The 24,785-nt window shown below is 39.7% G+C and overlaps 1 protein-coding gene across 9 annotated transcripts in view; it reads right to left on the bottom strand.

Annotated features, from left to right (window-relative positions):
• Positions 1-5,375: 5,375 nt before the first annotated feature.
• Positions 5,376-24,785, bottom strand: part of SPAG9 (sperm associated antigen 9) — a 149,112-nt gene continuing 129,702 nt past the window's right edge. For 5 of the 9 annotated variants that reach the window (XM_029210897.1, XM_029210899.1, XM_029210903.1 and 2 more), the window contains 10 exons: positions 24,560-24,685; positions 23,268-23,348; positions 22,496-22,563; positions 20,421-20,569; positions 19,254-19,425; positions 17,219-17,332; positions 15,815-15,853; positions 14,720-14,896; positions 11,147-11,296; positions 5,376-9,007 (listed from right to left, as the gene is read on the bottom strand). In XM_029210897.1, coding sequence (XP_029066730.1) covers positions 8,892-9,007; positions 11,147-11,296; positions 14,720-14,896; positions 15,815-15,853; positions 17,219-17,332; positions 19,254-19,425; positions 20,421-20,569; positions 22,496-22,563; positions 23,268-23,348; positions 24,560-24,685 — 1,192 coding nt within the window. In that variant the 3' untranslated portion in view covers positions 5,376-8,891. Of the gene's footprint in view, positions 9,008-11,146; positions 11,297-14,719; positions 14,897-15,814; positions 15,854-17,218; positions 17,333-19,253; positions 19,426-20,420; positions 20,570-22,495; positions 22,564-23,267; positions 23,349-24,559; positions 24,686-24,785 lie in introns of those variants that run through there. The other 4 variants (XM_029210900.1, XM_029210904.1, XM_029210898.1 and 1 more) reach the window with 3 other exon arrangements.

The raw sequence follows: 24,785 nt of genomic DNA, 5'->3' as shown, positions 1-24,785 counted from the left end.
AAAACAAGAAAAATGAGGGCCCGAGAGAAAATGAGAGCCTAAAGCTCGTGGCTACTCACAGCAGCTTGGGACAGGGGTCTGAGTTTCCTGGCACGAGGCCCAGAGTGTCTGGATGCACTGTGACTCGGCAAGCCCCTCCAAGAGTTAACTGAGTGGTGGTGTGCAGGGGAGGCAATTGGAGATTTATTCCAGTCACACAGATTCTCTCCCTCTAATCCTCACGCCCTCCTCGTTTCCTTTTCAGCAGTGGTTATAAAATCCAGGAAATAAATGTGGATTGATGGCCTATAAAGGGCTTAGTTGGTGCTGTGACCTACTGAGTTATGTAACTCCTATTTATTATCAGCCTTGGATGAAGTTTCTCATTGAAGCAACTCACTAAGCTGATTCCATGCCGTTTCCTTTTGTCTTGTTCAGAGGTGGCGGTAGCAGAAATTCCTTTGCAACTTCAAAAACCAGAAATTGGCGGTATGGATACTTTCAAAAATTCCCTCCTTTAATCCTTTGGGCCAGTGTTTCTCTCTTACCCATAAAATTTTACCCCTGCTCACCTCAGCAGGGTCCCAGGCTCTAGACCACCTGCCTTCCCTTTGGGTTCCTGGGCTATAGGTTGCCTTGGCTGGGGAGGCTCAGAAATGGTGTTTTCCCTACCCCTGGTGAATGAAAGGAGTGAGAACTCAGGGCTATGAGAATCTAGAGACAGTCTAGTAGAAGGAACACTTCAATCTCTGCTGTTGGATAACAGCCACTCTGGGCCTCTGCTTGCTTGTTAGTAAAGGGAACCAGTTTACCTTATCTGTACACTTTGACCCCCAGTAGGCACCCTTCTTGATCTGGTCCGGCCTGCCTTACTGGGATGGACAGCCTGGTGAGGATGAAGGGGAGGGATGAGGGGCCAGCAGTCTTTGGAAGGCTAAGCCCACCACAGCGCCACCTTGTGTTCAAAGGGCAGCAGAGCCCAGCCTCTCCATAGCAAGGCCACTTTCCCAAACAAGTTCATTTCCTGTTCCCCCACCCCTTTTCTGCTCTGGCGGGGGGTGGGGTGGGGGTGGGGGGGGGCATACTGGGAAGCCAAGGATCCTCCCTAATTAAGCATCACTTCTCAGGCTTTCTCTTTTTTCCGCAAGTGATGCCACAAAAGGGCCCTAGGGAGAAGCTCTCTGAAGGCTCAGCTGACGTTCTAAAGTAGACTTCTGGAGACCTGTTCCCAGGTTCAGGAAGGGAAAGATGGACGCCCAAGGGAAGCTCAGGACCCATAGAAGTCAAGTGTCTCTCTTCTTAATAAGACATATTCCTTCCATTCATGGGAGTGATACTTTGATGCCTCAGGGACACACTGGTGCACAGGGACAAACTGGTGCATCAAAGCAGTTGGTTTTACTGCGTGGTGTAGGCTACGCAAATTCCATTAAGGGTCTGGCTGGGCATGAAGGCCGTTAGTCCACACAACTCAAACTGCACATGGCACAGATGACCCAGCCTCAAAGAATATCACCCTAGAAGAAGCCTTAGAGCTCATCTGAGCCAAGTCCCAACGTTTACAGATAAGGAAAGCTGAGGGTCCAGAGAGAGCGATGACTTTTGATGGATCGGTAGCAGGGAAAGGCTAGGACCTTTGGTTCTTTATGAAGGTTCGGCTTTTGAGATGTTTTCTGGCTCCCATCATACCACACCATAGTGGTCTTTCAAAGAAAGGGCTGTCACCTTGGCGCCCCGGAAACATGGACATAATACGAGGCAGAACAGTCTGATAAACCCTCAACTGGGTAAAAGCCCAGGACTGGGTCTCTAAATCAGCCAAGGTCTGCCTTGAGGCATCTGCCCCGTTTCCGCTTATCTCCAGCCGGGCCCCTCCAGGAAGGATGTTTGAGATGCCTCTTAGAATCAATATTGGAGTCTTTTCTGGTGAAGAACATGCCAAACTTTTGCTCCTAGTTCCTTATTTACAGCCCCAGGCAAACTCTCCAAGATAGAAATGTAGATTTCCTACAGAATGAACGCCTGTTTCCACAGAAGCATAATGGGCCAAAATACAGCAAAAGGCCAGCAGCTGAAAATTCACTCCAGGATTTGTCACTTTGGGCTAGCCAAAGGTAAAGAAAAGTAAGTTTAATGAGAAAGGACAATAGGAAAAGAAATTGAGGCCTCAGTGGGGAAAGGACGCAATGTTTGTTTACTGTTGAGCAGTGCATTAACTCATTTAATCTTTCCAACAATCCTTTGAATGATGGATCATTACTACAATACTCCTGAGGACCAAAATTCAAGCTTTTGAAAGACTGCTCCACTCTCTTTGGGGATTTCTGTACCTGAGATGGCCTGCAAAAATCTTAACAGATGAGGGTTTGTGATCTTCCTTGGGCGGAGGAATGCTAAGCCTCTTAGTTTTTAAAAAAATATTTATTTGTTTATTTATTGGGCTGCACCAAGTCTTAGTTGCAGCACTCGGGACCTTTTAGTTGCGGCATGCGGGCTCTTAGTTTCGGCACGTGGGCTCTTAGTTGTGGCATGCGGATCTAGTTCCCCGACCAGGGATCAAACCCGGGCCCCCTGCATTGGGACCGTGAAGTCTTTCACCGCTGGACCACCAGGGAAGTCCCATAAGCTTCTTAATCACGTAGAAAGCGTATAATCCTCCTTGCCACCGTACCACACCCTGCTGTGCATCAGATGTTCATATTTTATTTAGTCCTGTGTGTCTTCTTTCTACCTGTTTATATGCAGTGACTAGGAGTTTAATTCTTGTCATAAAGCATTATGAAAAACAGATATTGAAAAAATACGTTCTGATGGCATCTAAAATTGTCAAGCACACCACTGTTTTCATGTTTCAACATGTCCCTCGGTGTGCCTGCACAGGAATGAAATGCACTCTTAGATGAAAAAGAGAATATGGATCTCCTCCTGTGTTTAATTTCCATGGAACACTTCTTTCCCTTCAATTGGGGAGTGTTGGGGCAAGAGAGAAAGGCGTTCCCTGAAAGGTCCAATAGACCTGAGGTAACTCTGTTTCCTAACACAGTTCCTTTAGGACAGCCAAGGTCTAGAACACTGATAAAAAGACTGGAAATAAGAATATTCTGTACTACATAAGGACTGAAGACAGTTTCCCCCTTGTTCTTACCACGTTACAAAATAGCCAAGCAAACACCATACCAGTATCATTTTTCAGCTAATGCCTCAACGAATGGCCCTAATACTTGACTCCACTTTACCATTTTCGTGTCTACTTTCCTCTCTTACCCTAATCTCCTTGAAGGTGTCTTACTCATCTTCACACACCTGATACGTAGGGACCACCTGCCAAAGCCTGGTGTTGAGTGCCTAGTGGGGGTAGGTGATGTGCCGACTGCCATCACACCATTGCTTCATTAAGCCATCACAAGAACCCTTTGGGATGTTACTCTCCTTTTATAGTAAGGAAACAGAATAGTTAAGTGACTAGTGAAGGGTCGCAAAGTTAGGGAACAGTAGACTCAGGACTTAACCCCAAATCTCCTGATCTGAGATCTAATACTTTTCCCAACACACTTGCAGTAGCCTCTAGTGTGGAGTTAGTCTGGTTATACCTCTGAATATATGAGGACCCTGGGACTTCACTTATCTCAGCTAGACCTGTTTACCAATGGGCAAGGGCCCTCCTGTGGCTAGGCCTCTGGTTCACCTGAGGACAATAATATACTCCAAAGGGTGGCCCTGTGGATCACCTGTGAATTTATGGAGTAAACACCTTGAGGAAATTATTAGATGTTATGCATATGCAAGCTAGTCATAACAACTAAAAGGTTATAGTTTTTTCTATGAAAAAAATAGCCTTACCAAATGAATGGAGATGAAATATTCCCTTTAAGCTTTTAATGTAGCAGTTAAGTTCAAAGTACCCTAAACTTCAATTATCCATAAATCAAAAAGGAAAGAGCACTGGGTTGAGTCTGGGGTGAACCTGCTAGCAGGTCACCATGTGCCGGTAATAAATGGCTAAGAATGAAGAAGCTTTGTGCTCCTGGAAAACAGATGTTTGTGAATCCAGCTGGGCTGCTTGAGTTCCTCTTAAGCAGCTATTCCCAACAGAAGGATCAGAATCACCAGGGTAACTGTTTTACCAAACACACTAGTAGAATCTGATACTCCTGAGGTGAGAGGAAGAAGGAAATAATTTCATTCTGGAGCTAGCTCCTGGGTGATTTTGGCCACACCTCCCTCTCTTGGCCTGGTTGAGAACTGCAGCTTTTCTGTGAAGTTGCTGCCCACCCTGAGCTGTGGGTGGGAAGCCCTCCACTAAGTTTTGAAAGAGAGTCTCACCACTGGGTGGGACTGAGGGCTACAGTTCCAGGTGAGACTACAGGGCTCCTGTCCTGTTCCCTCAATAAAATTAATATGAAAGTTTGCTGTCCTGCGCTGCTACTGTAGTCTCTCACTAGAGACTGGCTGAATCAGGAACATGATTCAGCGAGGCTCAAAGAAAGCTTCCAGGGCTTCCCTGGTGGCGCAGTGGTTGGGAGTCCACCTGCTGATGCAGGCGGATGCAGGGGACGCGGGTTCGTGCCCCCGTCTGGGAGGATCCCACATGCTGCGGAGCGGCTGGGCCCGTGAGCCGCGGCCGCTGAGCCTGCGCGTCCGGAGCCTGTGCTCCGCAACGGGAGAGGCCACAACAGTGAGAGGCCCGCGTGCCGCAAAAAAAAAAAAAAAACAAAAAAACTTCCAAAACAGTGACTTGGCAGGCCCCAAAGGACTAAGGGGCAGTTAGGTTAGGTCCTGTAAAGTAGGAATGAGACAGGCTATTCATTATATTCTAGAGCATCCAACCTCACTGGAGAGATGGCTGTGCCTTCATCTAGTGAACTGTCCTTATCACGTGCCAATCAGGACTACTTCTACTATCATGTCAGAACCCCACAATCTTGTAAACAAAGCGCATGACATTAGACTAAGTGCCACTGTACTGAATATGGATTCACACTGGGCTCCCACATGATTAGTTTTATGATCATCCTTCCTTCCAGAGTCTCTCCCAAGCAAATGGGCCACAATAAGCACACCACATTATTAACATCTACATTACAGCCTGCCTCTTATTACTGAGTAGTCTGGCAAATGGCATGCCTTGGTATCATGTGTGGCTTGTTACTCAGCTCGCCCACATTTCCAGAAAGCCCCACTGTCTATTATTCATATGTCACCTAAACACGTGAGCCAAGCAAACATGTTCTTCATGTACTGCTCACTGCTCACCCTCAGCCCGTGCCAAATGGCGACAGTCCTGACCCTTGGAAACGACATGTTTGATGGGAGATGATTATTGGACTTTCAAATATAAATCAAGGTCAGACCCCTGGGAAAGGCAAAAGCAAAACAAAACACACTCCTCATACGTGTTTCATATACATATTTATATATATTTCATGTACAAAGTTACATTCTGAACCCCAGGGATTCCATAATAGAAATAAATACTGAAATAACTACATTGCTAAGTGAGCTTCTTCCTCATAGAAATGAAGCATCAGCCTCTAAAGAAACAGCAAGTGGGACCCTCTAGAACCCATTTTTAAGATTATAGAGGCAAGTAAAATTCTGAATAAAATGTCCTGGACAAAAAACAAATTCAGACCATAAAATGGCTAAAATATATTCAAGTGTTGAGACGTGTATGACAAAATTAATAATAAAAACTTAATTTTTCTAAAAGAAAAGAAAAGACATTTAGTGTCACAAAATAGCATAACCCTGTTAGAAAAGCATTTATGATTTCCACATTTAATTCTCTCTTCTCTTCTCTTCTCTTCCCTTAGTACAAACTGGGACCAAAACGAGTCCCTTTCTCAACATAATCAATTAAGAAGAGCCCTAAATCTGGTTGAATCCTTTGGTAATGGTCATAATACTCACAAGGAAATAAATATTCAGTTCCACAGCATTGGCAAGACACACGTTCTTTAGGACAGTTAGTATTATGAGACAATTGTTTTGCTTTGTTTTGTCACTAAGGCAACCTATGTTAAAGAGTCCATTCTCACACGCAGGAAGACCTTTACAAGAAATGAACAACACAGAAACTGAGAGAATATATCTTAACCTTTTCTATGCAAACACGCTTCATGTGAAAAGTTATGTGCTGCATATTTTGTACTCAAAATGCTTTACAGTCTCAACAAGCTGCAGCTATTAAGATATTCATTCCTATTTTAAAAATTTAGATCCACACAAGTTAGAAAAAAACACTCAAAACTGAGTTCCTAAAGAATATTATCCCTTTGCCTCATAGGGATTTGAACCTGCACTGAGCAGCGAGTACTACGTTGATGTATATGATACTGTCGTTTTTGTAAATCAGCCATGTTTGAACATCGGAAATTTCACATGGTTCAACATCACACATAACCCAAACATAACAGAATGAGAAAATTCTCAGGTATTCCTTATTTCTTCCAACAGGGGTAATTTTTTTTTTTACATGGAGAGACCAACCTGAGGTACTCAAGCCTCTTCTTTACCACTGATGTGGTAGCTATAGGCAATTACACCAACCACTCGCAGCCTACAAGAAGCTTACATTTTGGCATTTTCTTCCTAAGGCTACCACCTTGACCAAAGTGAACGCTACAAGAATATAAGCCTATTGTTGGGGGAAAAGGTGCAAGTAAAGCAATCTGCAAAAGATATTTAACTGAAATTACAAACACAAAGACAAGCTCTTAAAACAAATTTTACAGACATTTTTGCACTCTCTAGTCCCTGAAGTTAAACAGGGCCACAGATATCTGACAATTTTAGATAAAATAACTACACACACCTATATTCCTTAAGTTAAAGCCGGTAAGCTTAGAAAGAGCAATAAACAACCATTGTAACATGTTTGCATTTTTCATCTTTAACTCCTGATTTCCTAAATTACAGTCAGTCATAGAAACATGTAAAAGACCAAACAGTACCTGGGGTCTGATTCTGGGATGTTTACTTCTTGGGATTAAAATTCCCAAACACTTTGGTGTCTCTTTTTTGTGAATTTATACAACATTCCTCCAAAATATTTAATAATGTGGGGTTTTTTTTAAGGTATTGCCAACAGTGGCTCAGATTTATAAAATAAAATAAAATAAAAACATAGCTTATAAGCTATAGAAAAGTGACCTAAGTTTTGGTGCCCTGAAAAAAGTGACTAAGTAGCTCAAGTAAAAAAATTATCCTTTTAACACAGCTTTTACCAAAAGTTTTTTTTCTCCTAGCCATCTAAAGTGGCCACAATTGTACTGTGTACATAATGTGCTTATAGACACCTGTGGCCAAATGGATCCAAAGGCCTCCTCTGGCGCATTAAATCCTGTGTACTTTATAATCTAGCCTAATCACCTATATGCTTAAAAGACACTGGTAGTACTTTGTACAAATATCTTTCCATTACAGTTCAGGAAAAAAGTCACTGGTCCTTAAGGATGCTTAGACAATCTGAGACTTTTGTTGTTTCCTTTTCCTGAAGCAGTCCTTCCGATGACTGGGGGGCCTTTGTCCAATAACCTCATATTTTAAGACAGTGCTTAAACTTATATTTAGTTTTGCTTAAAGTAATGGATTAAGAATGATAAATCATAAATTTTCAAGAAGTCTGAGAGGGAAAAAAACTGCAGCATAATGGTTTTTTAAAACGTATTAAACAAGAAAATCAATTATACCCGGACTGTATTTTTTAAATGGGCATTGTGAGTGAAAAGGTTGTAATGTCAACTTTTACTTTATGCTATTTTGTCTTCTTCTCCTTCAAAGTCTTCTTCATTGAGGATGGCATTTTAATCTCAAAAGGGCACAAAAGCTTAAATACCATTTACATACAGAATATCAAGTACTGGCAGTCGTGTAGTTTTATACAGAACAAGGGAAAATACCGTTTCTAATTAAATCTCTCGTTCAGTTCATTAGGCCATACTCCATCACCACTACAGCTTTACTCTTAATAACTGATCAGAGCAGTCCAAGAACAACTGGTAAACAAGTGAATTTTTTACACGGAAAAAAACTCATCCAACCACCATCATCCATTGATACAAGAAATCCAAAACACAATTTCCTTAAAAAAAAATCCTCCCATTGCTGAAGTGTATCTTCCAAGCCTTATAAATAATAAACCTTTCAAACATGTCAGTATGAAAATGAGTGAGACTAGTCTCAAAAACAAACAAACAAGCAAACAAAAAAAAACCCAGACTATTCAGAGAAGCAGGCCTCATAAACTTTAGAGCTCTAATAAGTCAGAAACAAGAAACTTTTATTTAAATAGTGTAGTCTTAATTTCTTTAATATAAAATCCCCCCCCCCGCAAAATCTGATGAAAACAAAGTTTTATATACCATATAAACAAGATTTGTCAGATCTGAAAGTGAAAGTTAAAGTAATTTACAGTTAGCTTTTAGCCCTCTCGGGACATTTAGATAAATCCTGATAATCTACCTGATAGTAGTTTGTGTCAATTTTATAATACATTGGGGAAAACTTTACTATTGTACTTAATGGTACAGTTTCATTTGTCAAGTGTTCCCATTAATTTCATTACGAGTGATAGCTAAAAAGTGACCCCATCAAATGAAGTAAGTGACGTTAGCTGTGGCAGAGTAAACCACAACTGGATTGCTTTCTAAAATTCACCAGTTTGCAGAAAGTAAACATTCTTTGATTTGTTCATAATATACTGAAATTGCCTATAACACTGGTGCAGTAAAACAGCTAGTTCCTGTATTGTTACAGTAGGACAGATTTTATAGCATAGTTAACAGAAAAAAAATGCTCATACATTATGTGGTGAAACTTATTTCACAAAGAGAGCATTAAATAAAGGGAAAAAGGGAAAATAAACCATGCAGAAGAGGTGGCTTCCCCGTCGCCACCTGTTTCCTATGGGTTCACTCACTACCATACATCACTTGCCACACTATCAAGTGACTCCTTTCCGCTTTGGCGACAGAAGGTTCGAGTGGAAGATCCTCTCCAAGAAGCTCTGATTCTCCACCTTCATCACCTGGTGGATGAAACGGAGACTCCGGTTAAGCATTTTGAAGATACAGGCTGATGCACATCAGACTCATGGTTAGTCCATGAGCAGCATGCATAAAACTCGTCTGACGCCCATTTCAGAGAACACAGTAAAAGAAATGCCATGCGTCACAATCATCACTGCCTAACCTCTGAAAAAGACTTCTGAGATCAATTTCTCATAGTTAAAATATTACAGGATACGAAAAAGGAAATGGAGCAAAAAAAAAGATCAAATTCAATTTTAAAAAAGTATACTTACTATTAAAATCAACCTATGCTTTAAGACAAATTCTGCTTTTCAGGCTGGATTACCTAGAGATACTGACAAACCTGGTTAAGCAATTTTTAGAAATTTTTAGTGGAAATGAAAAGACCACATAAAGATTTTACTGACATACTCTTTAGTATGGCTCAGGCTACCATGTTGCAATCGAAGAAAAAGTTCCAGATCACCCAGCCAAGTGAAGGCCATCTCTCTCTATAAAGGAATTCTGCACCAACAGTCAGTTCACTTTGAAGTGACTCCATTCCTACTGACATCACCATTCCTAACCTTAACATTAAAAGCCCTGCCTTAAAAATGTGTCAACAAGCCTTCTGCATCAGAAATTTTAGTTTATACTAATTACATGCGGCACACTGTCATTTATATGACCCTAAATTTTATATTCTTTTTTTTTTAACAGAATTAAAACTGAAGTATTAGTCACCAGTCTACAACATTATATTCTCTAAGGCCTTACGTTTAGAAACTTTTTCAATCATTGTGATTTTAGGCCAGTCCAAAAGGTTCCTTTATTTATAGCAAATAAATAAATTTACATCACAGTGCTTTACAGTTTACAAAGCACTACACTTCCACAAGTGTTTTCTTTGAAACCTCTCTGGCCATTCCTTCTGAGATCCCTTCATAAGCTCTCATGATTCTTTAAGTGCAGTATTAAAGCAGGGCTCTATCCTAGAACCTTTTCTTCTGGCCCCTACATACTCTCCTTGGGTGAACTCATCAACCCTTGTGACTTTTAGTACCACTGCGTGTCAGTAGTCCTCATATTCCTCCCTCCTGAGATATGAAACCCTTATACCCAAAAGCCCGGTGGACATCTTCCACCTAGATAACTCCCAACTTCCGTGCACTCCAAGGTCAACATGTCCAACACAGAACTCCTCATTCCACTCCCTCCAGATCTGCTGCTTCTGTTCTGATAGTCATTAACTCTAAGTAAATGGATCACTACCTCTTCCTTCACATTCTGTCAGTTACCAATTCCCCATCACAGTGCTACTCTACTCCTACTGTTTCTACCTTACTCATTTATTTTTTCCTAACCCATTCCCTACCTCTAGTCTTACACCTCCAATCCATTTACACACACATATAATCATATTGCTCTTCTATTTAAAGTCCTCCATTTCTAAGCCTTGGTCAAGCTATCTCTTACCTTGGCATGCCAGTCTCCCCAGCCTTCCCCATACCATCCCCACCCCAATTCTTCAGACTCATGCTCTTCAGTACTGAGTCATCTCAAGCATCATTTCTTGACTTCCTTCTTCCCCTGCCCCTAGGAAAAACTGACTACTCCCCATCAGAGCATCTGTAACACTGTAATTTATTAACATGTTTCTATAGCTGTATTGTTCTGTAACTTATTGCAGGGAGACTTTGTCTGATTTGTTTTTGTATCTCATGCTCAGGGCTAACAGGTACACAGTAGCTAATTATTGTTTACAAGGTGAGAAAATGAACAAATGAAATGAATTTGTTTACAAACAACACTTTATGAAGTATTTTTATTTCTCCACTTTGCAGGTGAGGAAACTGAGGTTCTGGGAGGTTGAATGATTTCCCCAAGGCCTTCTGACTCCATATGCTCTTCACATATACCTCAACATACGACCAAACCCTGCTGTTTTCTAATGCTCCTTCAAATAAACACACCTTGGTATAAAAAGGAAAAAAAAAATCATGAAAGTAGGAAAAAAAGAAATATAAAATCATTTTCCAAGTAAAGAGTTCAAAGAAAACCTCTTAGAAATCACGTATCTGAGTTTCTTGCTTACTGTGGGTGAAAATCCACATCACGGAACCGTGGAAACAAAGCCCCCAGAAGCAATGACCTACCCATTCGGAAGTCAATGTAGCCCTCTCCTCCACTGATGACAAGCATAGACTTCAAGGGTGTCTGGCTGCCAGGCTCCTGCGCAGATGGCCCTGCTCTGTCAACCGTTAGATCTGTGCCGCTGCTGCCACTTTGTGGGCTGATGACTTGACCTATTTATACAGGAACAGAAGTGAATATTACCTATCAAGGATTGGGGTGGCAGAGACTCATTTTTTTCTGAATATTTTCAGAAAGCTGAACAAGGTAAGTACATTCTAATACAGGCAAAGTACTAGGGATGTTAGAAGCCTCTGCATGATCAGAAAACATCTATGAAGGTCATGGAAGCCCAGTTTGAAATCCAAGTAAAGCTATTTTGTACTAAAACAGAAATAGGTCCAGAATCCAGTATGAAATCTGTATGTGGCTCGGCTGGTCTTAGCTGCCTGCTTCAGACTATTATAATAATACACTGTTTTATCTGAGGGGTAGTGGAAAGATCTCTCCCCTGGAAGGGTACATGTGTGTTTACGTAAGAGACAGAAAAGTCTTCAACTTAAGCCTTATGAATTTGGATATTCATAATTAATATTTGAATTGATTTCAAATCCATGGTTTCCTCATATTTAAGAAAAGTACATCTTATTTTTAATTTAGATTATGCAAATAAAATTACTGGGTAATGTGTAATTTGTTCTAACATTTAAGTTCTAATGTAGAATCTTCAAGCATGAAATGATAGAGAGAAACCTTGAAATATCATTGACACTATAACCTCTATGAGTGTGGGGTATTTTTTCTTGCCAGGTCTGCTGTCCTTTGGTCGAACTACACAGACCGCGCCTTTAGGTGATAACAGGACAGAGTCCCATGATGTGAAACACTTTACAAACAATTTATGCTGGACATGGATAGGACAGTTTGATTTATTTTCACAGTGCCTCATTCATGCGTTATTCAATTATACTCTAGAAGAAATCAAGCCTGCTAGAGATAACTTCTGTTAGCAGACTAGTTAGTTTTGCCACAGAAGCAAGAGCACAGTGGTATGATATTAAGGCCATCCTGAATGGTTTAATCCTTAGGGCCAACTGGCCAACAAACAACAATGTTGCCAATTCCACTTCCAGATTTATACCCAACAGAAAAGTCTCTCCCATATGCACAAGAAGGTCTACTGCAGTACTGTTTTTTAATAGTGGAGGGAAAACAGAGAAAAAGCCTAGAAGTTGATCTATAGGAGAATGGATAAAAGGTAGCATATTTATTCAGATATTAGAATACCACAGTTAAATGAATGAACTAGATTTTTATGCATAAATATTAACAAATCTCAAAAATGAGAAATAATTTGCAGAATAATATATATGTAACATAAGACTTAAAAATACAAAAAATACTATATATTGTTTATAGATATGTTCCAATGTAGTAAAAATACAAAAACATGGGCAGAAGGATAAATTTCAACTTCAGGATAGTGGTTATAGATGGACAGGAAAGAAGGAAGGGAAGGGGATTAGAGAAATATAAAGGAGACTCAAAGGGGACTCTATGGCATTATTTTTTTTTTAAAAAAAAAAAAAGCAAGAAAAGGAACTTCCCTGGTGGTCCAGTGGTTAAGAATCCGTCTTGCAATGCAGGGGACGCTGGTTCGATCCCTGGTCGGGGAAGTAAGATCTCACATGCCGCAGGGCATGTGCCCATGTGCCACAACTACTGAGCCCGCACGCCACAACTACAGAGCCTACATGCTCTGAAGCCCCTGCGCCACAAATACAGAGCCCACACAATCTGCAGCCTGCATGCCACAACCAGAGAGCCCACACGCCACAACCACAGAGAAGCCTGCGCATTGCAACAAGAGCCCATGAGCCACAACGAAAGATCCCACGTGCCACAACTAAGACCCAACGCAGCCAAAAAATAAAAGAAAATTCCATTTCTATAAGTTTATTCTGAGGAAATAACTATACAAAAATATACATGTACATTTCAAGAAGTTCATTACCATGTTGTTAAGAATACTGAATAATTGGTTAGGGTACCATGTGCCAACCCTATACTATATACATTTAATCATTTAATCTTTGGAACATCCTTGGGAAAAATTATAGTGGCTAATTTTATGTGTCAAATGTCTTGGCTCTGGTGCCGAGACATCTGCTCAAACTCTAGTCTAGATACTGCTGTGAAGGTATTTTTTAGAAATAATGAACATTTAAGTCAGTGGACTTTGAGTAAAGCAGATTACTCTCCATAATGTGGGTGGGCCAATCAGCTGAAGGCCTTAAGAGAAAAAGAGAGGTCCCTCAAGGAAAAGGGAATTCTGCCTCCGGGCTGCCTTTACACTTGAGCTGCAAACATCAGCTCTTTCCTAGGCCTCCAGCCTGCCAGCCTTCTCTGCAGATTTCAGAATTGCCAGCCCCCATAATCACATGAACCAATTCCTTAAATTAAATCAATCTCTCTCTCCCTCCCTCCCCCTCTTTGCACTCGCTCGCTCTCTCTCTCACACACACACACACACACACACACACACACACACACACACACGAACGCACACCCTATTGGTTCTGTTCCTCGGCAGAACCCTGACTAATACACTGAGATACCACCATGTCCAACATCACACAGTTGGTGTGGCAAAGCCAGATTTGAACTTTGTCTGACTCCTAAACTTGCCTCTTACAGGGAAAAAAAATCCAAAACATAGGTCCTGCTTACAGATGATCGGTAACATCACTTTAGTATTCTCAAGGGACAGAACATTTTTCACTGGACGTCATCACTGCCACCTTTCATCTGGATGGTGCTTTAGAGTTCCCAAAGCCCTTTCATTAATCTTTACAACAAATGAGGTTGGCAGAGCAGATATTAATCACATCCACTTAGGAAATAAAGAAATGAGTATCAGAGGTTAAGCAACTTGCTCAAGACAACAAGGCAAGTGGTAAAGGCCCAGAACCCCAGACTCCTGCTGTTTCTTGGCACAGCGCTAAAGGTATCAGAGCACATTTTCCACCTCTTCCTGAACATAGCCCTGATGATAGGGACTTCTTTCTAGAAATCTCCTTTATGAGGCCAAAACCATTTTCGGCATTCTGCAGTGACAAAATAATACCATTGCTTTTCAAAAGTAAAGAAGTCTAAAATCAAGTTTGTTTTTGGGGTAGAGGAGAGATTCCAAAACAGCTTCTATCAAGTATCTCTATAGCACTTGAGTCATACCTCCGTTATAGAACATTGCGCGCGTTATACTGGAGCTCTCCGTCATTTCAGTACTTAGTATTAGACTCGGTAGAGGAACCAAGGGACAGACAATTACAGTTGGCCCTTGAATAATGCAGGGGTTGGGGCACTGACCCTCTGCGCAGTCAAAAATCTGAGTGAAATTAATAGTCAGCCCTCCATATTCATGGTTCCTCTGTGTCCACAGTCTGCATCCAAAGACTCAACCGACCATGGACGTGTAGTAGTGTAGTGTTCACTACTGAAAAAAATCTGTGTATAAGTGGATCAGTGCAGTTCAAATGCACATTGCTCAACAGTCAATTGGACACACAACTTCTCAATAGAACAATCTAACTCACCTGGGACTGCCACAAAGAATTTCACAGCATCCCTGTGCCCGTGGAAGCAAAGCTGTGCATGTGCCATTGAACAATAGGGTATAAATGTCCCTGGTGTCACTTTATCACTGTTTTCATCACCATATACACGGATGACACTTCCAGGACGATTTCCTGATGCTCCTGAGGTTTTATTTGCTACAACAGAAAACCAAACACCAAATATTTTCCCCTAGAAAACAGTCATGATGCAAGAGATTACTGGTTAATCCTTATGATATTATCTAAAAGCTACAGCCAGTTGAGATAAAACAAGGGCAGCAATGCCAACTCAAGACAAAGCTGGAAAAAAAAAAAAGATATACAGCATGCTAGTTATTTTTAAGTTTCTCAGTAAATGGAGTAGGGGATTTTGCCAGTCTAGCAATGGCTAAGTTTACTTTTCAAACACATCTATTAATTTAAAAAAATCATTTTAGTTAATAAAAGAAAAGATTTCTTAGGTATGTCTGTTTTGTTTTTTAATCCTCATTTTAGAAAACTAACCGGTTATATAGCTTAAAGTAAATAGGTATATTTTTTAGCAGAATTTTTATAGTTTATCTTTTGATTTTTTTCTCCCTTGTGGTAAGAATATCTCCCTTGAGGGGTAGTAAAAAGTTGTGTTTAAAAGGATCCATCCAGTACAATAGAGTAGCTTTTATTTACACCAGACTGACGGTTTGCTGAATTATTTTAGAATGACCAGACTCACAAAACATCCCCATTCCATGGACCAGTAAGTAAATGAAAGAAACGTGATTGGTAACAGGAGTAAACAATGTAGATTAATGACAGTGTTCAGAGATGTTTCGTGTTTTTATTGGAGGGAAAACAAAGTCTGAAGAAAGGTCAGCTGCAACAAAAGATGATAAACAGACTAAGCTGCCGAGCAGTCGCTTGGTGGCCACGTAACACACATTAAAAAACAGAAACAAAAAAACACCTGCTGCAATGCAGTGACTGCAAGTGGATGACATTTAGGAACATTCAAGAGGGCATCTAGAGACGTGAGAACGGCCTCACGGTGGCCATGAGAAGCCAGAAAGAAGAGTGTGGTTCAGGATCTGCACTTACCCCTCAGCCCCAGTAAACGTCCCTGGTGGAGGATTACGGCTAAAGTGAGAAAGGAGGAAAGGGGACATGGAGAGGTGCATGACAGGGAGGAGAAGGATTACTATGAGATGCCACTCTCAGCGTCTTCTATCTGGCAACTCAGGAGCTCAAAACTCCTAACTAAATTAACAAAATCCAACTTGGTATAATACCAAGAAACACACAAAGTTCTTACCAAAGCCTCTAAAGAATATCTCTGCTCAAAAAGGACAATTTATTTACTGTGATTTTGCTTTTCTTAATTATAAAGCAATTTAAGTGAATGAGAACTTACTGGGGAGCATTTTCTAAATGCTAATATCTCCCCCTTTTCTTTAAGAAATCCCGTGCAAGTAACTATGCTAAAATGGAACTCTGGTCTGTAAAGAACTGAAATGAACTCTGGGGATCCTGGAATCTCTTAAGATATAAGAAGTGATCTAAACATGTAGATTTATAAGTAGTTGTAGAAAATACAGCTGGGATTAAGAATTTAGGTTCTTTAAATTGGTGGTCCAGTGGTTAGGGCTCCTTGCTTCCACTGTCAGGGGCACGGGTTCTCTGCCTGGCTGGGGAACTAAAATCCCACAAGCCTCGTGGTGTGGCCAAAAAAAAAAAAAAAAGAATTTAGGTTCTTTAAAGGCTTCAGATATACCACCATCCAGTCCTCCTCCTTTCCCCTGAAAATTCTGAGGTGTTTATTTATTGACTTATTTTATGGACTTATGGCACTTTTTTTTTTTCAAATCATTCCCTGCCCATGAATTTTGCAACACAAAAACACTTATTTAATGAATGATCAATGTAATGGAACATAATATGAAAAACAAACAATGCACATTTTGTTCACAAAAATAATAATAATGAAGCAAATATAAAAAACATACAGTGTACATATTGTTCACATTCTTTTCAAACAGAGGTAAATGTCTTGTCTCCAATGTCAGGAAGGATTTGCTGACCTCCTAAGAAACTTCTCCCACAACTCTTAAGCCAAATGGAATATCCTAAACTAACTGCCACAGAGATATGGAAAACTAGGATATTAGATAGTTAGGTAGTGTTTCTGGATACTAGTACAATAAAGCTGGAAGAAAAAATGGACATCAACCATTATTTGAGATGAAACAGGACCATGATTCCTGAAATGAGAAAGAGTTTCTCACAGTGAAAAACTTTTAACTGTAAATATTGGTCCTGATATACTTGCTAGAGTCTATAAATTTCATAGAAAGAGTGAAGGAACAATAGTTAGATCTCTGCCATCAGTTTGACTTTCTGAATTGCCACAGATTTGCCAATAACTAAACAATTCCTTCTACCTGAATTCCAGACAAGGCTGTTCCCCACAACTCTCCTGTGACAGTCACCTAAAAACGTACTTACTTTCTGTCAATGGGATGGAGATAATGACACCGTTTCCTGTCCCTACCCACAAACGATTGCAAGACACCATAAGCGCTGTGATCCTCACAAAAGAGAAGCCCAGTTTTCCAGTACCTGTATGACGGGAGAGAAGACACTTCATTGAAAAACTAGAGCAGATGACGTTTTAGCTTCCAAGTCCCTAAGAGTAGCTGGACTAATAGAGCAGAGAGGGAATGTGACCAGAGCTAGCTGGATGTCTCCTTGAAGAAGGTGCACATCAATCAAGGCGAACGCTCATTTGGCTTTATCATCTACCTGACAATTCACGGTTAATGGAAAAAGAAAACTCTAAAAGTGGCTGGCATTACATTATCATTCAGAAGGAAGATGCTGTGGATCAGGAAATATGATACAGGATCTACTTAAGGAGCTGCAAAACCAAACCAAACAAACCAAAACACAAAACAAAACAAAAAAACCTCAACAAAAACAGTTTACTAGATTGGGGAAATTAAATGTCCTTCCATTTTATAAACGGAGAAAGTTCTTGCTTGCCTTAATTTTCTTTTCACAGGTAAGAAACAATCTTTGCTAACAAAACCTATATTCTTTCCTTGTTTATATATGTGAGTCTAAAGCAGTTTAGAAATTTTAGGATACCATATGCATGTAATTTAGAAGAATAAATGCACTTTTTTATTTCAAGGGAATTTTTAAACTGATCTTATTTTCAGGGATTTGAGAGGCAAAATTATTAAACAGATAATACATTCACGACAAACAGCATCTAGTTACTCGTAAGTTCTACTTACTAGAAATGAGAGTATGACCATAGAATCACAGTGTTAGAAGGAACCTTAAATAGTCTAAGCTAGAGATCTTTAACTTATGGGCAAAGTATATTCCTGAAATGAGTTTATGTCTATGTGTATATATGGCTGATTCAAGGGAGAGGGCACATCAGGTTTCCTGAGGGCGACGACTCTAAAAAAGTTAAAAACCACTGATGCAGTTCAACCTCTCTTCACAGAGAAATCATTTGTGACATCCCCAATAGTCATACAGCACTGGACTGGGATGCTAAGGATACTGCAAGGAACAAACCAAAGATAGTCCCTGCCCTTCATGAAGATTAAGTTCTGTGGGGGAGAGAGACAGTATGTATGATACTGGTACAACCACAGTAATGATAAGCCCATGAAGAAAAAGTATAAGAGGTCCTAAATAAAACTGGGAGATCAGGAAAGGTCTCTTCTGGATGTGACACGTAAGATATGCCCTGAAAGCCAAGTAAAAAGGGACTAAGAAAAACTCCTCAGACAGAGGATACAGCACATTTGAGGGCCTTGAAATGGGAAAGAACTTGTTGAGTTTAGGTCAGTGTGGGCAGAACAGAGTGAGCAAGGAGAGAGGTCCAGACCATTTAAGTTCTTCTGATAATGTCACAAAATGTCATCTCACCTAAAGACAAGAATATTCTGAAAGTGGCTGGCATTACATAAGCGGAGGTATGTCTCAGTGATATCTGCACACTGGTTACTATGCAGAAAGCTGACTGGAGTGGAGATAGGAAGACCAGTTAAGAGGCTCATAGTCGTCTGGGGAGGAAAGAATGGTGACCTGGCCTGTGGGAATAGTGGTAGATATAAAGATGTAACTAATTGAAGGGAATTCCCTGGTCGTCCAGTGGTTAGGACTCGGCAGTTTCATTGCCAGGGCCTGGGTTCAATATCTGGTTGGGGAACAAAGATCCCGAAAGCTGCATGGCGTGGTCAAAACAAAACAAAAGACGTAACTGATTTAAGATATTCTGGGGGAAGACCTGACAGTTCCTGCTGATGGGTTAGATGTGGGGAACAAGAGAGGAGTCAGAAATGATCCCAAGTTTCTGTCAAGAACCACAGGGTAGATGGAGCATTTGCCTGACACTTCCAGTGAGAAGAGCTCACTATTCCTGAGGCAACTTACTCATTGGTTCAACCCAGCATTTGAGACCATTTAAAAATAAACCATTTTCTTTGACTGACAAAGATAAAATGCTTTAGAAGCTTACCTAGCATTTTGCTTACATACGGCTCAATGTCCACATCCTGCAGATGTTGATAAGTGTGTGCATGATAGAGACGGAGTGTGGAGTCCAAACGAATGGAGACCCACACGCCATCACCCACCCAGGCAAGCTGCCGCACTTGGCTCTCCTTCCTGGGGTGTGCATCAAATGATTTCTAGAAAAGATTGTTCAATCACAATGTTACTTTTATTATGTAGGAGTTCGTGTTTAAAAACTGTGCAAATTTGCACAATAATTTGGCAGACTATATATTAAAAGAGGAGCCTAAATATGTTACTCTTATATACACAATTGCTATTATCCTAGACTGCAAAACAAAATGAAGAAGAACTAAAGGATGTTGGATTTCAGCACTGTGTAGGATATCAACTTATGAAAGCAATGCTGACACATCCATTCTATGTAACAGCATTCAACAAAAAGATTGAATTTAACCTCAGGATTTTGTACTGTTACAGAGCAATACACAAAATAAGATCCTGTTTATAATTAAACAAAAAGGAACTTACAATGCTGTATGTGTGTGTACAGATATCCGCATGTAAGGAATACATCTAAAACATAAATGCCAAATGGAACTTCTAGGGTTGGGAACAGGATTTGGGACAGAACTTTCATCTTAAAAATTTCCTACTGTTTTTCTTTTCTTAAACAATTAGAATAAATTTATGTATTGTGGCAAAACTTTAAGAAAACAAGGCTAATGCTAAGAGGTTTTTGTTTTTACAACAAATTCCCACTGCAATATTATTCCTCAGTCTGTGACACATATACGGATTTGCCTGGATACACACTGAGTAGTGGGGGAGACTTGAGGGTCCTGCTCTCAGACCACCTCTACATAACTAAACATTTCAAGAACCATGTATTCAAATAATACATGTATGCATCTACGGATACTCAGACACGCATTTAGTCATTCACGTGTGAATCTTCCTTCCTTCTTAAAAAACCACTTCCCCTACTCATAGTCAAAAGCAGAAGGAGAAGTAAAGTAACACAGAAAGCTGAGAATTCATCCAAACTATCCCCGGAGTACCCCAAAACACGCAGATTCAGATAACAATTTCTAAAGAAGAAAATAATTAAGCCTTAGGGTCTTCAGGTAATACAAATTCAGTAAAGTACAGAAAACATGGGTTAACTTGCCTCTATTTTCATGGCCTTTGGCTGAACCACATAAATTTTGTTCCTATAGCCACACCAAACTTTGTCATGTACCACAGTCATGCATCGGATGGAATGGTGAGGTCGTCCAAGATCTAACAAGTGGTAGTTTGACAAATCCCACTGCCCGTCTTTAAAATAAGAAACAGGTGATTAGTTTATGCACACTGCCTTTTACTCAATTTTAATCCAAGAAACATTCTATTTGGGTGTGTAATTAAATTTATTGATGAAGCATCCCCCGGATACCATGTATTCAGTGTATATTTAAAGAGATTGAGTTCTTTTGTTCTATAAACTGCAAAGTTGGAAGAGACCTCAAAGGTCATATGGTTCAACCTGTCACCCAGTACCTGGACCCCCATGCTCTCAACAGCAGTGATGTGATAAATCAGTTATAAGTTACCTGTTTATAATAATATTTCAAGAATTAGAATGGATTTAAGGTTATTTTGGGGATAACACTGCTCTCGCTCACTTGCATTTTGATATATCTTCTTGGGTAGAAGTCAAGGGCAATGCATTGCTAACACTTTAGGAATTATGCATACTGTAATTCTAGTGATGACAGAAATACATACAAACGAGAACCAACCACTGTAAGCTTGCTTTGCTTGAACAATTTCAGTGAAAGAAAACATACTACCTCACAAAGCAGCTGTTCCATTGTAAGAAAGCTATAATTGTCTTAAAAATATTCCCCATACCTAGCTAAAGTCTGCCTGCCTTCTTGTATGTAACCACTCATTAATCTATAGCTTTGCCTAATGGAAACACAGAATAAATCCAGTCCCACTTCATTGCTACTGCCCTGTCTTCTCCTTTCAAAACCAAGCACACCACAGTTTATGGAATCTTCATCCTAACTCCGCTTTGTCCAGATCCATTTAATGTTGATCTGCTAGAGTGGAGCAGGATTATCACCAGCCCTGCTCTGGACTCTAATTTCTATGAGGCTTAGGACGTTAACTCGTATTGAGTTTGATGTCACTCTTCAGACATATCTCCTCCATCTACTCTTCGGAACCCAAATGTAGGACTTCACATGTATCCTTAGTAAATGTATTTTGTTTACCTTGTTCAATATAATTTTGGATTCAGTTTACCAAAATATTTATTATTCCATTTTTTCTAGGTTCTTCTACTCACTAGTGAGTGACCATGAACAAGTGACTAAAGCACTCTGTGCCTCAGTTTCCTCATCTATAAAGTGAGGGTGACAATAGAATTTTCTTCTTAAGTTGCTGTGAGGATTAAACTCAGATAGTCTATAAAAGGGCCTGAACAAGGTAAAACGGAGGCCTCTCTTTTTGTTATGGAGTCATTAACCAGCAACCTCTAGCACCTGCGTATCACCTACCTCACATTTCTTGAGGCCCCAAAGGACATGAGACTTTGGGAAAAGCCTTGTGAAAATCTGAATTTAGTGGATCTACGTTTTTATAATGTTTCCCTGATCTACCATTCTAGTAGGTAGGAAATGAAATATCACTTTTGTTTGATACATGTACCAAGGAGTTACACGCTCAATTCCCTTAATTTAATTCACTCAAGGCAGTTTTCTGACACCACCATCCTTCTGTGTGCAGATGGTAGAAACACTGGTTTAAAGGGGAAGAATATAAAGAACGTAACATGAAAATGATTAAACCTTACCCAATTAAAACTTCTTTTTAAAAACATTCCAAATGTAAGTGGTTGCAAATTATTTTTAAAATACTGGGCAAAAGAAAACATATCCTCTCACTAAATTTCTCCTAACTGAATAAGTATATGAGTGAAAAACAAATACCTCCATTGCACATTATATAAGAGGACCACGAGGACTATTTTCTCATTACGGTAAACAGGTTTTCACCGAGGTATACTATTAACGTATGTCTGCAGGCAAGAACTCACATACTCACTGATGTCATACATGGTTAGTATTCAGTTTAAACCTTTATTCTTTCTCCTATTAAGTATGATTTCTTTAAAACATAAGAAGCCAATCTGCTTGAAAATGCTCTTGCAAAGCAACAAATTAGCACACATGTTATATATTCTTAACAACTCACCAACTCCTCTGTGAAAGATTGCAAGGGTACCATCAGCCAGGGCCACTAACACAATTCCTTTCACATGTCTGCAAACAGGAATGGGGATTTTAGAACTCTCCATCTGGGAATATGGAAGACACTGCATGCTACCGAGCTAGTTCAGAGTTTCTCAGAAGACCAGTCTGTGATGTATTAGGAGCTTACACGAGAACCTACATGAACATCATTCTTTTCTTCACTGAGAAAGTCTTGCTATGAAAATGTCAGCTCAACTAAATAAAAAGCATGTGTGGTGACTCAGTTGTTTCACTTTCTAGCCCAAGTTCCTCCTCCCATCACAGACTACCAACAAAAGGTCCACAGACCAGAGACACACACCCCAAGTAGAACTAACAGAGTCAGCTCTGTGGACCTAACAGACAAACTGACTTTTGATAGTAGTCAACATACAGGAAAGGACTAGTAAATCAATGCCCCAATCAACATATTCACCAAGTATAAAGAATACTCTAAAACAAATATAAATTAATGGGGTTTAATTGGTTTTCTCCCCCAAAGTACTAAAGAACTCTCAGTATGGTGAGGAATCAACCTGGCAAGTTTTCTCTTATACTTAAAGTTCTCCGGTTTACTTCCTAGTTAGAGTTTCAATCTCACTCATAAAGAGGGTTACAAAAAAATATGGATACTGATTTAGTCATGAAGTACATGTTAACTTTAATAGTCTTAGAATCTAGTTTATACCAAAATACATATTTTTGAATGGAAGAATTTCTAAAATAAAACTTACACAATACTGAGAATCGAATCTTTAAGTTTAATAGAATGGAGACATTTCCTCCACTGGGCTACAGATGAATGGACATACAAACTGCAAGAACAAAATCAAGACTGGTAAGGCATAGGGAACATCAAGTAGTTGTTTATATCTAATAATGAACACAAAGTTCTTTCAGAAGGAAAGAAGAGTAACATAAAAATCTTAGGAAAAAACAATAATGAGAGTAAGCGTAGGCCTAAAGCAGAGAAATAAGCTGCTTAAGCAAACAGAAACATACAAAGAATGAAAAGCCAGAACTAACGCCTGGTTAAGTTAGTCTCAGGTTACCCCATACTTCAGAATCCTTGGCTAGAAACCTTTTAAAAAAAATAGTCTTACTTTTCCACTATACTGAGCTTTCTGATGACAGAGTGGTTTACATCAGGGAGTGGCAAACTAAGGCCCATAGGCCAAACCTAGCCATCTACCTGTCTTAGTACACTATGCAAACTAAAAATGGTCTTTACATTTTTAAATGGTTGGAAAAAAATCAAAAGGAGAGTATTTCATGACATACGAGACATATGAAATTCAGCGTTCGTAAGTTTTATTGTTATTGGAACATAGCCACACCAGTTCACCTCAACACAGTGGCTGCTTTTGCACCACAACAGCATAGTTGAGAAGTTGCTACAAAGATCATATGGCCACGAAACCTAACATATGTCTTATGTGACCCTTCAAAGAAAAAGTATGCCAAACCTTCATTTTGTAGTAGGAGACCTTTATGGAAAAGATGTACTAGTGATCCTGTTTAACCTTACGAAAAGCACAAGTCTGTAAGACTCCCCACACTACTACAAAGTCCTATAATGTTTGTTATCATCTCCTAAGCTTTCAGACTCTGATTTGTCCTGGTTTTCCTAGAAGTTATGTTTACAATTGGGCCCTCCTGAAGCCAAAGAGATTGTTTAATCCTTGATATTCCCCGAACACACTCTAGCTTATATAAACCTTTTGTTGTTCAGGATCTCCTATTTCTAGATCACCCAGATTTTAAGGTTTTATTTACCTCTTTTTCCAAGAATGTTATATAAAAGGAACATCCTGTGACAAACATATGGTTTACCATTCAGAATCGATGCAAGTCAAAGTCCAGTTTATGAGGTAGTTGCAACATAACCTCAAAATTGTGCGTATATAAAATTCTTTGCTTTAATAAGCACTTTGTGTTTGTATTTACCACATTTTAGTTATCTTCTGATTTCAAAAGCAAAAATGAAAGACTAAAGATTTCTAATATTAAAAGAGTTGGTACCTACCAGCCATTCTGAGCTCCAAGCCACATAGTTGGTAAAAGGCTACTCATTTTCTGGGCTTCCTCTCTCATCAGGTCTTGTTCATTTTGTAATACTGATATTTGATCTTTATATGCATCTGAGTCATTACTGGAAAAGGTGAGACAAAGGAAAAAAATCTGAATGTGTTTAGCTACAGTTTTCAGGGATTGATCATTTCTATATTTTAGTTTACAGTTTAAAAAAAAAA

This window comes from Monodon monoceros, unplaced genomic scaffold, assembly GCF_005190385.1.
Source record: "Monodon monoceros isolate NGI ecotype Baffin Bay Population unplaced genomic scaffold, NGI_Narwhal_1 Super_Scaffold_9, whole genome shotgun sequence".
In the NCBI taxonomy this organism is placed as follows: Eukaryota; Metazoa; Chordata; class Mammalia; order Artiodactyla; family Monodontidae; genus Monodon; species Monodon monoceros.
This window is presented reverse-complemented; position numbering and strand designations above follow the sequence as displayed.